This window comes from Urocampus carinirostris, chromosome 10 (assembly GCF_059441175.1).
Source record: "Urocampus carinirostris isolate Australia breed hairy pipefish chromosome 10, RoL_Ucar_1.0, whole genome shotgun sequence".
NCBI classification, from domain to species: Eukaryota; Metazoa; Chordata; class Actinopteri; order Syngnathiformes; family Syngnathidae; genus Urocampus; species Urocampus carinirostris.
In genome coordinates, this window is record NC_142358.1 from 20,115,664 (window position 1) to 20,132,587 (window position 16,924).

The following is a 16,924-nucleotide window of genomic DNA, read 5'->3' on the forward strand; positions in this document are numbered from 1 at the left end:
CAAAAGGAGCAAGAAACAGATAGAAAGGAAAAAGAGGGAGACGGGGAGAAAGAGTTAGAGGGAAAGGGAAACAAAGAGATATGGGGGGACAAAAAGAGGAAAAGGAAGAAGAGACTAGCAGAGTGAGGAAAAAAAGATAGGAAAAAGAGAGATAAATAGAGAAAACAGGGGAGATGAGAAAGAGAGAGAGAGAAAGAGGGATAAATGGAGAAAAGAGGGGAGATGAAAAAGAGAGAGAGAGAGAGAGAGGGAGAGAGAAAGACAGAGATTTGAAGGAAGCCGGCTACCTATTGATTGGGCACCAGACGCCTCCTCCCGTCGATCAATTTCAAGAGCCGGCTCATAGAGCTTTTTCGTTCGCGAAGGACACATCGCTAGTGGTCGGGGTAAGAATCATCCAAGATGCTGTCGTCTTCGTGTCCGCCGAAAACGTCGACACTTTGGTCCGTGTGTGGCAAATGTTTCTCTGCGCCATGTTGACTTCAAAGCACGAAAGATGATACTGCAGACCCTGGAACTAAAAGTGTTAAGTGAGTTAAAGCGTTAACAGTTTTCGGCTCACAGGTAGCTTCAAGCTAATGCCACCTAGCCACAATGGAAAGTAACTTTCTTGAACTGCCTTCCCGTTTTTAGCTACATACTTAATTTATCTTCCTGGCTTTGTCATATTCCCATGTGCCTTTCTGTCATAAGTGTTGTTTTTATTTTTTTAATACGCCCAGTGTAAGTTTACGAGCTCTCGATGGTCAACAATTCGTTGTCATGGCGACTCGAGTGAATCGGCAGGTGTCCGGGGACACAAGATGGTGGCGCCTCGTTTTCTAAACTTCGCTTCCTTTTCATCTCCAGCAGCATGTCAACAGAAACTGGTGAGTCTTTCTTTTATTACTTCAAAAAGGATCACAAATTGTGTTCAAGTAAACTCGAGTGCACGTCTTATCATTAGGGACACCTGCTGCACATCTAGTGGGCTACATGCCATTGCAAAGAAAATACTTTTAAGGAGAACGAAATGGTCAAATGACATTTTAGTTTGCATATTACTGCATGTAAAAGGTTGCTCTTAGAACTAATTAATGTTAAATACCAATACCTGTCAACCTAACTCCCCTTACTAATGTTTGCAATCATCTATATTAGGCGACAATAAACCTTGCAAACACAACGCAGCACCTATTTACTCACAGCAAGATAGATTATCTAGAACAGTGTTTCTCAACCTTTTCATTAAAAAAAAATATTCAGGCACACCGTCCGTCAAAAGTGTTTGAAAATAATTTCCCTAATCCAGTTTCTTTTTTTAAGATTTAAATTCTCGTGTTGCCGAAATTTACAGTAAAAAAGATTTCCGTTATTTATGGTCACTATGCCTGTAAAGGTAAGTGAGGTTATTCATTTTGGCAAACAATTTTCTTCCAATCTGAGATTATACTATTTGATTTTAAGTTATTGTATGTTTTCCTATCTTGGTTTTCTAAAAAAAAATGACAAAACCATTACTTAAAATGAGTTAATGTTATTTGCCAGTTGAACAAAACTTTTTTTATTTACTATAAGTTCTTTCAGGGATTTTTTTCTTATAAAATAGAAAAAAGTGCAATCGGAAAAATTATGTGCTCGATTATGTTATGATCTGGTATACCATTATCTCCCAGAGGGCACCAACCTGGGGGGAATGGCCGTATAGTGCCCACATGCGCCTAATTTGTCTCTAGACCTGCATTTATTTTTTGTTTCAGTTCTTCGTATCGGTTTTTCGGTCATTTTTACCTTTTTGATTTATTTGTTCTTTGCTGTACAAAATAAGTGAATTCATATATAGTATGCAGTACAACCTCATGAGCAGAGAGTTAGTATACGAAGAATGAATAAATGAATGGTCTGCATTTATATAGTGCTTTTCAAGTCAATGAAAACTCCCAAAGCGCTTTACTATGTGCTTCACACTTTTCCCTTTTACACACTAACTAATCAATAGCAGCATCAGCCATGCAAGGCAACTATCTGCTATTGGGCGCAATTGGGATTCAGTGTCTTGCCCATGTACACTGCGAAGACAAAAGAAAATAGTAACTTGCTGCCCCCTATTGATATGGATGAATGTTTCTCAGCTGATCACTGGAAGAAAGAAAAGGTACTGAACAATGCATTGCTGTTTTGTAAAGAGAGTATTGGGCAGTTTCCTGTAGCACGTTTTATACAATACAGGTATATCAAAGCACACTAATGTGCCCCTGCACACTGGTTGAAAAACACTGATGTAGAATACTGCGACAATACTTGCTATCTAAGAAGATTTCATCGTCTGCTACCGATGACCGATAAGATCCGGTGTTCTAAATTTCCTTCCCACCCTCTCGAGACGTCGTACCTCAGGCTAACATGACAGCAGCATTTTTTTTGTCTTCTTTGTAATCAAGTAAAACCATTCTGATGTTCAGAATTGTTGCAAACAGAACTTTTATTGATGATATAAAACGCGGGTTGGCATGCATACATTCACTGCGTGATTATTTTTATTGTTATAATGATAAAAATAGTATTTCAACCACAATAATTTGCAATATAGTTCCATGCTGTACTTATTTAAAGTGTAACTTATTGCGCTTCCCCTGAACATTTTGTTAAATCGGATTAAGCGTCATTTTCATTACTGAATTTTTTTTTTCGCCCACAAAGGGTATTTTTGTCGGAACCAGGTAACTTTTCACTTAAAGAAAAACACAAGTTGGGTTGGACAAAATACTTAATCACAAGAGCAGTAGTATAGGGCAGGGGTAGGGAACCTATGGCTCGGGAGCCATATATGGCTCTTTTCATGAGTACATATGGCTCCGAAACAAAATGTTACTATTGCACATCTCTCTGTGGCGTTCCAAAGTCAGGTGATTTCATCCCGATTTTGGTCAATACAAAGCCGAACTATGATTGGGTGAGCAGTACAGGTGGGCGGATCCCTGCACACAGCGCAAGGCACTTCCTTCTCTCTCTCTCTCTCTCGCTCAGTGCAGTCTACACCGAAAGTGAATATGACGACATGCTTATCGTTTGCAGTAATTTGTGACATTTTTACAAAATAACTTTGCATGCTCATTGTTTTGAAACCGTTATTAAGGACAAATTTCATGGAAAAAAATTGCCTCAACACTCTTAACTTAAGGTGTAAGACAAATTGTAAATGGCATATTTACATTGATTTGGGACACAGGATTTGGCATTATCATTTCATACATTTGATTAAATCATCAAATGACACACAGTGAAATAAAATGTGCTGAAGAATTAGCTTTTGTCTAGAGAGCGTGTTTGGCAGTGTTTTCATTTTTGTCTGAAAATATATGATGTGGCTCTCTCAATTTCTTTTTAAAACATTATTTGCTTTTATGGCTCTTTGGGTCAAAAGGGTTCCTGACCCCTGGTATAGGGCAATAGGGTATATGTGTAATGTACTTTTTTTTTGCCTCTTTATATGATTATATTTTGATTTGACTATACAAAACACCCGAATTTTGCACCTTTTATTTGTGCAATAATGGACACAAGAAGTCAGTTTCCATTGTCCAAGTTTATAAAAAGTATTACACCCTTTCCATTTTCATTTTCACTTATTTTCATTGCACTCGATACACTTTTCCTTTTCATTTACAAACATTGCACTGTGATTATAACTTTGGGCGGTCTCCAAGCACTATGTTGTAAATATTTTTCAGCCTTTTAACCTGATAGTCTTTTCTTTATTTCTCTTTAAATTATTAAATATTTACCCTGGTGTGTCATCTCTAATCTTTTTGCATATGTTTACTACGTTTTTATCAATGACAATATTAACAATTCAATATATATGAAATACTGTAGTCAACAAACACCACTTTACAAAGCTACCACAGAGAAACATGCAAGGCTTGAAAGCTAAAAGGAAAAACACTAATTTGAGAGTTAAAAAAGACTAAAAACAAAAACTGTTGGTATTCACTGCTTTGAAAGGTATATATCTCTATCACTGTTGTTGTGCATGAGCACTGGGCATTGGTAGAACTTCTGGTTGGTTAGCAAGGAATTTGAGAACACTGTATAAGAGTCTAAATGGGCAAAACTAGATCGATCTCACAAAAAAATACTTTTTATTTTTTTACCCGTACAAATATTGTTTTACGACTTAAACAATTTAAATGATCAAAAAACATAAAATAAGGAAAACATTCTCGGTGTGGCGGGAAAAGAAACGTCCTTGGATAAGTCTCTCAATCCCTTTTGTCGCATCCCTCAGCCAAAGGAAAGGGAAAAAGAGAACCACGGCTTGGTTTTGTCATGTTTCCTGGCTGGGGAAATGATGCTGTGGCTTTTGGCCTTATTGGTTGCCATTGTCCCCAGGCGACCTATGCCAGGGAGGCCTTCCCCTCCTTTGAGCACGTGTGATGTCAGCAGGAAGAAGCAGAGACAGTTTGGAGCTTTGTCTTTTCTTTTATAGGGATGGCACGTACCTGTCAAGAGGTGCAGTCTTAGTCACCGATGAGTTACTGTTGATGCTTTCCAAACAAAATTCTCTAACCTGTTGATTATAATTATTATTATAATTATGATTGTTGATAATAGGCACACATTTCACTTTTAACACGCGGTGAACTAATTCCTGGCACGAACATGACACACAGATGCAGATCATTCATCTTTTGATTACATATGAACACTTTGGGGTTTCAAATCTTTATCATACAGCTGGAGAGTCTGGTCACTTCCTTTGCATGGCCGTTTGTAGTTGGTGGAGTCGGCTGAGGGCATAGTCTCTACAATGTCTTAAACCCAATTTTCCAAAGTCTTGAAAATGTGAACACATTACTAAGATTTATAATTGTTTGAACTGAAAAGATTTGGTAACATTTATCAATTGTCCTTTTTTTTTTAATCATTCACCAATTTACATTGGTGGCAACATTGCGTGACCACAATAATGGAACTATCAAAACGGTGATGAGGTTTCATTCGGAGGCATGTCTTGGGTCTACCCACAATACACATAGCAACTTGGGTCTATGGCAAAGTGTAAGCTCTTTTGTAATAATGTTCAGGTATCTCATGTGTGGGGAACTACTCACAACAGCGGGCCAGCGTTGAGGTACTTTTTTGTTTTTATTGTTATTCAGATTCAGATTTACTTTATTGTCATTCTAGTACACGTGTATACAGAACGAAATGTCGATACATCTGACCCGCACAGTTTCCTTGAATGTACAGATATAAATAAAATGTTGTATTGAGTTGGAGTATTGAGTGCTAATAATATACTAAATAATTATGGCTATGTATAGTATTTTACAGTAGCGCAAATAGTGCAAGAGGAGTAGCTAACCAGATGTGCAAAATGGGCAGTAGGGTAAACAAGTCAGGTAAACAGAACAATAACACTGTAACAATAACGCTGTAAGTACAATAGTGCAGAGAAACAGATGTGCAAGGAGTGGCTAGCTATAAAGAACTGCCAGTAGTGCAAAAAGTCAAACAAAACACACAGATGTACAGATTAGCAGCAGTTTAGATTTACTATGTGTTTGATTGACCATTTAACAGTCTAATGGCCAGGGGGACAAGACTATTGTGTAACCTGGTGGTCCTGCACCGCACACTGCAGTACCTCTTCCCAGAGGCTAGCAGAGTGAACAGTCCATGATGGGGGTGAGAGGGGTCCCTGATAATGTTCTTAGCTTGGGATAGGCAGCGCTTCTGGCCAATGTCCTGAATGGAGGGAAGAGAAGTCCCGATGATTTTCTCTGCTGTCCTCGTCACCCTCCTCACACTACCCCAGTCGGTAGCGCTGCAGCCTCCACACCACACAGAGATACAGCTGGTCAGGATACTCTCTATGGTGCCCCTGTAGAATGTGATGAGAATGTGATATGCTGCCCTCGCTCCAAAGTTTTACCAATTTGGCCAACTATACAGCTAGCGGACGACATCCCGAATAACCAGACATCTTTTCTTTGTGATTGCCGTTTATTCAGACAATGGCCTCGACCATTACCTTTAAAAGGTCGCCTTGAAACTGGAACAAAAGTACAAACAAAAAAGGTGCCGTTAGCTTTCTAACTAACAGAAACATTTCGCGCTAAGCTAACACACTTACGTAAATGTGTACAAAATCCTAATATAAACAAAAACAGTATATCCAGACAATAATTGTCCAACACAACAACAAATTTGAGGATTTTTTCACAGAGCGTAACACCGTGCTTCTGTAGTCTCCATGTTTCTGCTGCGTTCACTTCCCTCTTCAATACAATTCACCTGTTGGACTGTGGAAGGCGCTTAAGACCACTCTATCTATAACACAAGGCATAACAATTTTGTTTCTTTTACTTTTTTTTTTTTTGGTTACTTGCTATTGTAGTGAGTAAAATGGGTTATTTTATTTTATGCTGTAAAATTATTGTATGAACTGAAATAGTGTTATGTTTGTATCCCCGATGACCAAAAGTACAAGAAAAAGAAAAAGAAAAGGTGTTAACTAAAAAAAGAAGTTAACGTTTTTTTGCCATGGCTCAAAGCTGTGCACAATTATCTGGCGATGAATGTTTTTTTTTTGTCTGTCAAATAATTGTATTAAACATTGTTTATGTATACAAACTGTTACTTGTATTTCTTTTTTAAAGAGGATAATTGAGCTTATTATTATGCTACAATTATTGATATGTTGATAGACAGGTAAAATATGGAGAGTGGGAGAGAAGGATTTTGAACTTGCAAGTAGAATAAGAGAGGACCCAAAGCTCCGATATGAAATTCTAAGGTGTTCCAAAAACCCTCTCCTGAGTCCTTTGTAATTATTAAATCTCCTACAATCTCCTCTATTACAAAAAGCGGATCCACCTTAAAAAAACAACAATATTTGCCTGGAGTCAAAATAATGAACAACAGTGAGCAATGATAGTCAAAATAAAGAACTATGAGGAATAATAGTCAAGATAACAAAGTGGCATCCTTTCCAATCACTTATTCAGGTGTCCATATAGCGCGTATAGTCACTGAAGACCTCCCAAAGCGCTTTTCAATTTGCTTCACATTCAAGCACACACTGATCGCAACATCAGCCATGCAAGGCAACCTGCTTATCGGATTCAGGGTCTTGCCCAAGGACACTACGACATATAACACGGAGGAGCCGGGAATCGAACCTGCAACCTCTTGAATGACAAGCGCTTTACCTCCTGAGCTACTGCCTCTCCAATACTTTTTCATTGTAGTTCCTGATCAGAAAACAGTTAAAAGATGCACAGCCACATTTCTGAGTTTCCAACTCCTTGAATGATGAACTGACTTGACCTAAACTCTCTTGAAATATACCAACAATATTCAAATGATCAGCTTGTGAAATGTTGCTGTCTTTTGCCTTATTTTCCTAACAGCAGAGTTGTCGAGCCGGCGCGGGCGCCCGCTGGTTCTCAACTTGCATCTTCTGTCCGACCCGGGAGACTCTCTGCTGATGCAGCACAGCCTGGACCGTCTCCTGCGCTGGCTGTGCCCCAGCCTACGCATCTTCCACGTGTCAGAGAGGGCGACTCGCCGTGCTCAGACCTACCAACTGGCTGGTAGGCACATCAAAGTCCGAAACGGCCCTACATTACTAAAACGATTTGTATCTCATTTTTGGGAATGTATTACAACAGTATAACACAGAGCATTTGCACCTTGAATAGAAATCACTTTTGCGTATGTTCAAAATATTTACTTATTATATGACATTTCCACCAAAAATGTGATCATTTTAGTGATGTTTGCGCGAGCAATGTAATCAAGGGGGGGCATTTCACGCCGGGGGCTTTCATTTAACCACTACGGTAGTAGTGGCACCATTTCCTCTGTTGTGTCCTTGGCAAGTACAGCCTGGTTGTGCCCATCCCTCAAATGTTCCCACCCGGTCTCCAACCAGGGACCTTTCGCATGATGGGCGAATGTGCTGACCACTGCACTAGTGTGCGTTCATTTAAAGGGACAGTAACTTTAATTTTAAGTGTACAGTAATTGCTTAACATATCAAAAGTCTTTCGTGCTTTGTCACTCTTCCCGCACCCCTCCCCTCACTCCACCCGCACCACACATGCACCTCTGTTACAGCGCCTCCCTCCATGGAAAATGTTCATAATAAACTCCCATATTATTTCAATAATATCTTCTTATCTTATTTTATTTCAATAATATCATCTTATTTATCTTATTACTGTTTTTTTATCTTAAATTAATTTTTGTTTTATAGCAATTTTGGTTCAATTGAATGCATTCGGGAGTGGTCTCCAGTGGTAGTCTCAGGAAATTCTTTTAACTTGGATTTTCCCTCTTGTTTCGAGCAAGACATTTGTTTCTAATACATGGTAAGGCGCCCGCTTTGAGACTGGGAGGTCGGTGGTTCGCGCCCCGGCCGAGTCATTCCTAAGACTTAAAAAGTGGTCGGCGGCGCCCTCTGTTGGCTGCGGCTGCATCGGCTCGCTACAACGGGTCAGGTGCAATCGACATTTCGTTCTGTGTACATTGTTACACAGAATGACAATACAAGGAAATTATTATTATTATTATTATTATCTCGTATCTTGAAATTCTTTTGCCTCGAGTAACTTCTATATAGAGGTGTGACTGTTTTCACAAATGTTCAAACTGATTATTCTCACAAGGGTTGCGAGAGTGCCAAACACAATTGACATCAGGCAGTAGTCAGGGGACACCCTGGACTGGTTGCAAGCCAGTTGCTGTATAATATACAGACGCTGCCCTACTTACGAACGAGATAGGTTCCAGACGATCGTTGGTAAGTTGATATTGTTCGTAAGTTGCTACAGTGCTATATTTTTTATGTTTAAGGTTTGTATGTATAAGGCTTGTATAAGTAACCTGTATTGTTTTGTACGAAAAAATAAACATTTCATAAAATAACATGCTCTACAAAGAAAAATAAAGTTAAGTTTAACTTAATTTTGGAAGATAAGCTTCAAGAAGTCCTCCTTCGTGTTAGAGTGGCCAAGAAAAAGCGATCCAACCATTTTTTCAACTGCATCAAGCTTTCTTATTCCGCCATCATGTCAAAAGAAACGGCTCGCATCTTCTTTACACTTTACACCAACGATATTGAATGGATGCACGAGATAATAAACAATAAAAATGTGAAAGTTCATAGCGCACTAGAGATAGTAAAGACATAGTATAGAATGTTTACTCAAAAAACTAGGAAGAGGAACCAAATTTGTTTTCTCCCGGGTGGGTGCTGGGTGCACACAATACAAAATCCAACTTAGAGCAATGTCCAGTGTCAGAGATCGACATTATTAAGACTATTTAGTGGCTATATTTGCACAGATAAAATACATGTATTTAGTTTAATTCTACATGATTATGGCAGACAAGAACTTACGTCCTTCCTGGGTGAAGTCCAACAGAGAGAGGGAGTGGTTTATTTTGCGTCAGAGAAATCAGTACACACAAGAACATGACTTCAAAATAAAAGAATACAAGATTGATAAACGTACAAGAGATATAATTACACTCATTGTTGAAACGTTACTTTGTGTGTGTGTGTGTGTATGAGAAACATTGTTTTTATATTTAGTAATATAAAAACAAGCTAATTACCTTGAGACAGAAATTCAAGAGATTTACATTGAAAACCTGACACCAGATATTTTTCAACATCCCCCAAAAAATGTTAGTATCTACCGTTTTTCGTAAGTCGAATAGTCGTAAGTAGGGGAGCGTCTGAATATCAAATCCATCCATCCATACTCCAAACCGCATATCCACTACAGTGCCGCAGGGGGTGCTGTAGCCAATCCCAGCTGACAGTGGGCAGGGGCCTTCCGGGACTGATTGTTAGCCAACCACGGGGCACACATAGACTGAGAAATTACTCACACACGGGACATTTATCCTGATAGTCTGTTATCTTTGCTTCTATGAGACGTTGCTGTCTTTCAAGTATTTGTTACATCTTGACCCTGGAGTGTCATGTCTAATTTCGTTGAAAGCAATGTTCACTACATTGTTATCAATGATAATTAAGACCACTCAATTCAAGGTGTTTTGCTTTAATCTTGTCCAATGGAAAAATAACAGAGAGCAAGAGGCACTAGCATGGTCATTTATTGGGATATTTTTCAATCAGCGATGCACTGAGGCCGCAAAACATGAAGTGCTTAGTAATGACTGATTACTGAATTCATTAATTTCAAAGTATGGTGTTAGAAGCTACATAATAGTTTGAATGAGATTAATTCTTTTGGGGTGGTGTTTTATCTGCATTTCCTAGGTTCACCTTCTCTAGCCGTCACTTTCTTCCTCCACGAGGCATACGGGGAAGAGCGCATTCTCAAAGTGTTGGACTTTTTCCAGCGCCCGCCCTGGCAGTACCACCACACTGAGAGTTGCGGTGGCAAAGCTGCCGGGCCCCCGGTCTGGCCCGGCGGCTCGGCATGTGGGCCCCCCCTGAGGCCCTACCTCCTGCCCAGCCGGGACTTTTACGGGCTGGGCCCGGGTATGCCCGTGTGGGCTGTGCGTCCGGTGCATTGTGGCGGCGAGATCCTGCGCGTGACACTCTATAGCGCACACCACAACTACGAGGACGCCGTGCATTTCTACGAGACTGTGCTGCAGCAGCGGGCGGAGGAGCAGAAGACCGGCTTCTGCTGTTTTACCCTTCATGCTGGCAAGTTCTTTGCGTTTATGAGCGTCTGTTTCCACTAAATAGGAGAGCCAGGAGCTGCTGCGTCTGTGCTATTATAACCCTTATCTCCCATCGACAGTGTCCATGAGCACAATACCATACAACTGTCATTGTGAATATGCACATATTTATTATGTATCTATAGTGTCATCGATATAACACCAAGCTAAACCACCAAAGCAGGAACATAACCACTGTAGACGTGACCGAGATGAAAACTGCAAAAGTAGAAGTTATTGAGACCATGTGCCAGTACGTTCACAAAAATAAAGTATATAGACTTTACATCTGTCTATTACCATATATAGTTGTTAATACATCATATAAACACATTTAGTAACGTAATCCTTCTATATGGATGGAGTTAGATTGGACATGCACCCGTTTTGTCAGCCGTTATCTGAGACTACTGATGGCAACCAGATCAAAGAACAGGAAGTGACTTGGAAAACCTGGAAGTTTTTCAACTTAAAGCTTAAATAAACACAAAATATCTATGTATAACACTTCCTAATCCGTTTTAGTCTTGTATTACATATTAAAGACGGTCCCTTGTTTATTCAAGAAAAACAGTTGCCATAAGGGCAACAAGGTATCCTCAAAAGTATTTCCAAACTATTTTTTTTATAATGAGGCGCAGAACATGTAGCTTCCTCCCCACAATTATGCAAATATGTTGCAAATAGCCCATGTGCCGGGGGACTCGCTTGTTTCCTGTAGAGCTGTGTAATCATTGAAGGAATGTACCACTATTAATATGGCGAATCCCATTATACAACAAATGATAAACTGCGATTGCATGCCGCTTATTTCTGATTGGAAAAATTCGAACTTTGTTTCCCCTGTCCTTTTTGACCATTTAGTTGGAGTTGTGTGCTTAGACCTCCAAAGGCTAAATTTACCTGCCGTTATTACAGCACGCATTCCTTGTTCCCCTTCGCCTCCTTTTAGATAGGCACTTGTGGCTTTTGATTTGTGTTTTGGCATGTGTGTCGCGATTGGTATCATTTTGTCAGGTGAGCTCCCCGTTAGCATCAGGGCTGCCGAGAGCTTTCCCGTTTTCTTTTCTTGCGTTGGTGTTCATTGGTTGTCCACTGCAGTGTTTTTCAACCTTTTTTGAGCCAGGGCACGTTTTTTACATTGTGGCACGCTACTAACCAAAAATGTTATAAAATGACAGTGAACAGTATGTTTAATTACATTAAAATTCATAATACACATAAACTTGACAAATACATAATATTTGCAAGAAATTATTCATAAATGTTTTATAAAATTTTAAAAAGTGACATTGGATAATTTCTCGCAGCACACCTGACGATCTCTCACGGCACACTAGTGTGCCACGGCACAGTGGTTGAAAATCACTGGCCCACAGTGTGTTGTTTGGCTGGCTAGCATGGCCATAGCATTGGTTATGCTGTGTCCCTTTGGTGTAAAGAAAAATCAGTTATTCGCGGCCGGCTTCGCATTGATCACTTTAGCAGTTTTTCATTGTGGCTTCCTGATTATCCTGGCTGCTCACTGCATGTTTTTTGATTGGCTTGCTTGGTGTTAGTGATATTTAGGCTGTGTTTTTTGGTTTATTTATTCCCTACCAGCTTTGCGTTTATTGCCGTAGCTGTTGCCACTTTTTAACCTGGCTGCTCACTGAAGTTTTGACTGATGTTACCGCCGGTTTTGCCTTGTACTTTGGTTTATTTCCAGCATCGTGTTCGTCACTGTAGCTGTTGCCGCTTTTTGTTTTTGGTTCCTTGTTTTTTTGTTTTGTTTTTGATCGCCTGCCAGCCTCACGTTTTTCCTCTGTAGCTGTGTCCGCCTTTTGTTAAACAGTCAGGTTAGCCCCGTTAGATGTCCGTTTGTTATTTTTTTCCCAGTTAGCCCTTTTTTGGCTGCTCGCCCCCTGTTGTACCATAATCCCATTTCTACTTAAAACACTCGGAACCTTTTCAACTAATGAACACAAAGCAATATGGTGACTGGCTTCTTCAGGTTCTGGTGTTTCTGCAATGTCATCACAGCCACGGATAACAAAGACAAGACATGCTGTCTGTAAAATGCGTTCTCTGATAAAACATTTGGAATATACCAATAAAATGTATAGATTTTATGCAAAAAATATGGTCTATTTTCTCACATTTTGCATGTTTTTTTTTAATTCGGGAATATCTTTTATATTTTTTATCCTTTTGCTCATTTTTACATATTTAACTCTTTTTTTACTTAATTTACTGATTAAGAAGCCCTCCAAATTCGTTATGCTTGTATAATGACAATAACAGCCATTTTTTGCATTTATTCATTCATGCAGCGCTTTTATTTTTGTCTCGAAGAACCGGGACTATGCCTGCAGCTGGCCATCAAGCAGGTGTCTGCAGAGGTTGACGTGGAGCCCTGCAACTCGGCCGTGATGCAGTTCAGCGTGGACCAGATCGGACAGTTGGTCCCGCTGCTACCTAACCCCTGCACGCCCATCAGCTCATTGCGTTGGCAGACAGAAGACCTGGACGGCAACAAGGTTCTCTTCCAGGTAGGGCTGCAACTCTATCCACTATTTTAATGGTCGACTCGTCACCGACTATTGAAACGATTAGTAGAATAACCGGATATTTTTTCTCTATAGAATAAGTAGTCAGCTGCTAAATGTCCACTTTATAAAATAACAATCAGTGGAGCTCCATTTTTATGTATTAATTTGTGGTTCGTAGATTAGACAACTAATTACTGATTTGGTCAAAAAACACTCAGATTGATGTATAAAGACACAATGTATTTGAACTAAAGTAAACAATCAAAAACTTCGACAAGATGAAAATTAAAATGTGATAGATTTCCTGGAGGGGTGGGTTTATTGTGAGAAGTAAAACTAACTCAGACAGAAATAAGAAGTGATTTGTTATGTTTTGTTTGAAGCGTTTGACCCAGAGTACCAATCTGCAGTTATGCTTTTTTGTGGTTGCGCACAAGTACAGTATTTTCCCAAGTTTCTCTGGGGTATGAATCACACCAGCCCAAAAAATGCATAGTTAAGAAGGAAAAACAAAGTCGCGCCAGAGTATAAGTCGCATTTTGTTGTGGAGGGTTACTATTGTATGTTACCGGGTTATTTAGATAATTCTAGCATACATAAAATGCTTGCCAAACTATCAGCTTCACTCTAAATCTCTAAATCCAATGAAATTGTCATCCTCTGTGTCACTTACTCGATAAACAATCCGCCACTTCAACGTTGCTTACGTTAGAGTCGTCGTCACCTCTTTCTTTTGTAGTTGCTTCTGTTGTTCAAAGTCAGCTGGGGCGCTTCGAGGTGCTTTGGTCGAGAGCGGTCCGTGGAGACTAAACTTTGTCTAAGACGTTTTTCTTGCGTTGACCTTGCGGCGAGAGCATGGAGACTTGTGGTCTTGGGTCGAAGAAAGAGAGCAAACGCAGCTTGCCATCTGCTTTTAAAGCGACCTTGTGTCGCTCGAGCCTGCAACTCGACCTCCTGTCAAGGCAAGGTTCTTGAAGCTTTGTTACCAAAGCTGTCATCTAGATGCCAAAAAAGACCTGGTTTTATCAAACAGGCCATAATAACCGACTCTGAATTCAACAATCTTTTAATTAAAACAAAGGAACGACCGTTATGGGTTTTTCAGGGCCGATGCCGATTATTAGTATTAAAAGAGGGCAAATAACCCATATTTGGAGGTGATAATTATTTGCTGTAAAAACTTCAAAATTGGCATAAGATATTTTATCAATGTCAAAAGAAACAAAGAATATCCATCCATCCATTATCTGCACCGCTTATCCTCAGTAGGGTTGCAGGGGTGCTGGTGCCCATCCCAGCTATCTTCGGGCAGTGGGCAGGGGACACCCTCAACTGGTTGCCAGCACACATAGTCAGACAACTCACACGTTCATTCACACCTTGGGACAATTTGAACCAGCCAATTCACCTGACATGTATGTTTTGGAAAGTGGTAGGAAACTGGAGTGCCTGGAGGAAACCCACGCAGGCGCGGGGAGAACATGTAAACTCCGCACATCAATCTGTTGATTACTTACTACCACTTCAATGATTATACATGCCGATACTGGCTACTCACCAAGGAGAGGTACACGATAATTATCAGGCTGTTCCCAGCCTAACATAATGTCACGGTATTTGTCACACTAGAAAATATATACCCGATAATTAGTCACCTGCTACCTACCACACTAAAATATTCAATCTGACACTATTTGTTAGAAAGATTCCAAGGATTCATGTACAAGGATTTTTTTATCCAGTAGTACTAACACTTGTCAGTCACCTCTTTATCACTTTGTCATCTACGCAAGGGATGGGAGAGCCTAAGATCAGTCGAATGGCTCAGCATGTGCGCATGCTGTTGTGATTGTACGGGCTTTAGAACTTTTGTCAGTACAGTAGATTGACTTTCCCCGCTTTTTTTTTTTTTTTAACTAATGTTAGAAATGGACACGAATGAGCTCATCATTATGGCTGTTTAAGCCTGTGCCATAAAATCCGGTGCTGTTTGTATAAAGTTGAGATTTTTCTCTAAATTTCCACAAGAAGCTTCATCGAGTCTGCTCTGTAGTACATAATTTATGGTAAACAAAGGTAGCATGGATAAGATGACATAATCAAGAATGCTATCCATGTGCGTGTATGTCAGTCACAAGAGCTTAAATCTGTCAAAGCTGCCATATGTCATATGCGTGTCTGCTAATTCTGCCATTCTGCTCACTTAAAAATCTCCATCCTAATCCCTTGCTACCTTCTGCGTTGCAGGTGAAGACCCCGACCCAAGCCAAGCCACCTGTGACATGTGCTTTCCCCCTCATCCTCTCCAATGGAGCCACGCAACCCAAGGCAGCCCAACACCTGTCGCCTAGCAACCTCCACTCAACGGCCGCTTGGCAAAGACACAGTAAGTGGGAAACGGTTACTTTTAAATTGAAAATGAGATGTTGAAGCGAACTCCAACCTTCAGGTCCCAGGGGCGGTGGTGCAAAGACCCCGGAGAAGCTGGCAGGTAGCCAAGGGTCAGGTAGCCACTGCAGCACTCCTCCAGGGAGTTCCTGCTACTCCTCTCAGCACAGCAGCCCGGCTCCATCCGCCTTGCGTCCTCCACTCTCCCGCTCGATGTCCCGTCTTCTGCCTGAAGAGGATGAGACAAATGTGGACACGGGGATCACAGGGATCGGCGTGACCTCCATGACGCGTTCTTCTTCCGTAGAGATTCTGAGCTCGTGTCCGCCCCGGACTCCCGCAGCTTTCGGGCCCTCCAGGAGGATGCTCTCCTCGATTTGCGGCGACGATGTTTTGAATTTCAGAGCGCCGCGTGCTACTGCTTGCTGTCGCGGTGAGGGTGGCGGCACCGGCGCACTACTTTTTGCCAAGTCGTCACATCCTCACACAAAAGCAGAGGAGCTGGTCGATGAGTTTTTTATCTGAAGGTGCCAGAGAAGCCTGGGAGAAGAATACTGGGAGCTACATTTAAGTTCATCTGATGCTGATGTGCCACTATGAAACCCTTCATGACTCAGACTAGTCAGTGTCACAAAAGCAACATAAATGTAAAGAGTTACCCGAGAAAAGGGGGAGTTGACATTGTGTACCGTAAATCTCAGACTACAGAGCACTGCACTATTGGATAAAGATTGACATCCGCGGATACAGTCCACAAACGAGTGTCTTAATCGCGGCACAATGTGTTCCTTTTCTTTACTAGACATTTCCCCGCTGAGGTTATTCAAATGTGAGAGAGACATAAATGAGTTCATCTTTATGGCAAGTAGCTTTTAATCAGATGTGCTCTGTAGTCTGCAATTTACGGTAATGGCCCAAAAAAGAAAAGAGTTGACATTGTGTACAGGTTTATATTGTCAGTGGTTGTATGTGTGTACTGGTGAGGAGGTGGGCAATCCGGTTCTAAAGTGCTGCATGTCCTGCATGTTTTTGGAACTTTCTTTTCGTAGCGTTTTTGCTTTGTGTTGGATATTCTGAGTTTTGATTGCAGTTACCTCAGATGACCCAGAGGGGATGCCAAAGATCCACTCTATAAAATAACAATAAGTCTCTCTATTGTGCCCCGGGCCTATTGCTTGTCGGACAGGACTGAAACACCTCTCGGGGGGCATAGTTATCAAACGCCTGAGCCACCACAACTGGCTCTTAAGGCGGCGAAGTAGCGGTACAGGTTATTAAGAGGTTTATTATTAAAAATAGGGTTAAATAGA

The 16,924-nt window shown here is 40.7% G+C and overlaps 1 protein-coding gene across 1 annotated transcript; it reads left to right on the forward strand.

Moving 5' to 3' along the window:
- Positions 1 to 370: 370 nt before the first annotated feature.
- On the forward strand, positions 371 to 16,765 carry fam124b (family with sequence similarity 124B). The gene is made up of 7 exons (XM_088345720.1): positions 371 to 530; positions 723 to 869; positions 7,398 to 7,580; positions 10,283 to 10,678; positions 13,030 to 13,226; positions 15,474 to 15,612; positions 15,676 to 16,765. The coding sequence occupies exons 2-7, from the start codon at positions 854 to 856 to the stop codon at positions 16,137 to 16,139; spliced, it is 1,395 nt and encodes a 464-aa protein (XP_088201846.1). The 5' UTR covers positions 371 to 530; positions 723 to 853; the 3' UTR covers positions 16,140 to 16,765.
- Positions 16,766 to 16,924: the final 159 nt, after the last annotated feature.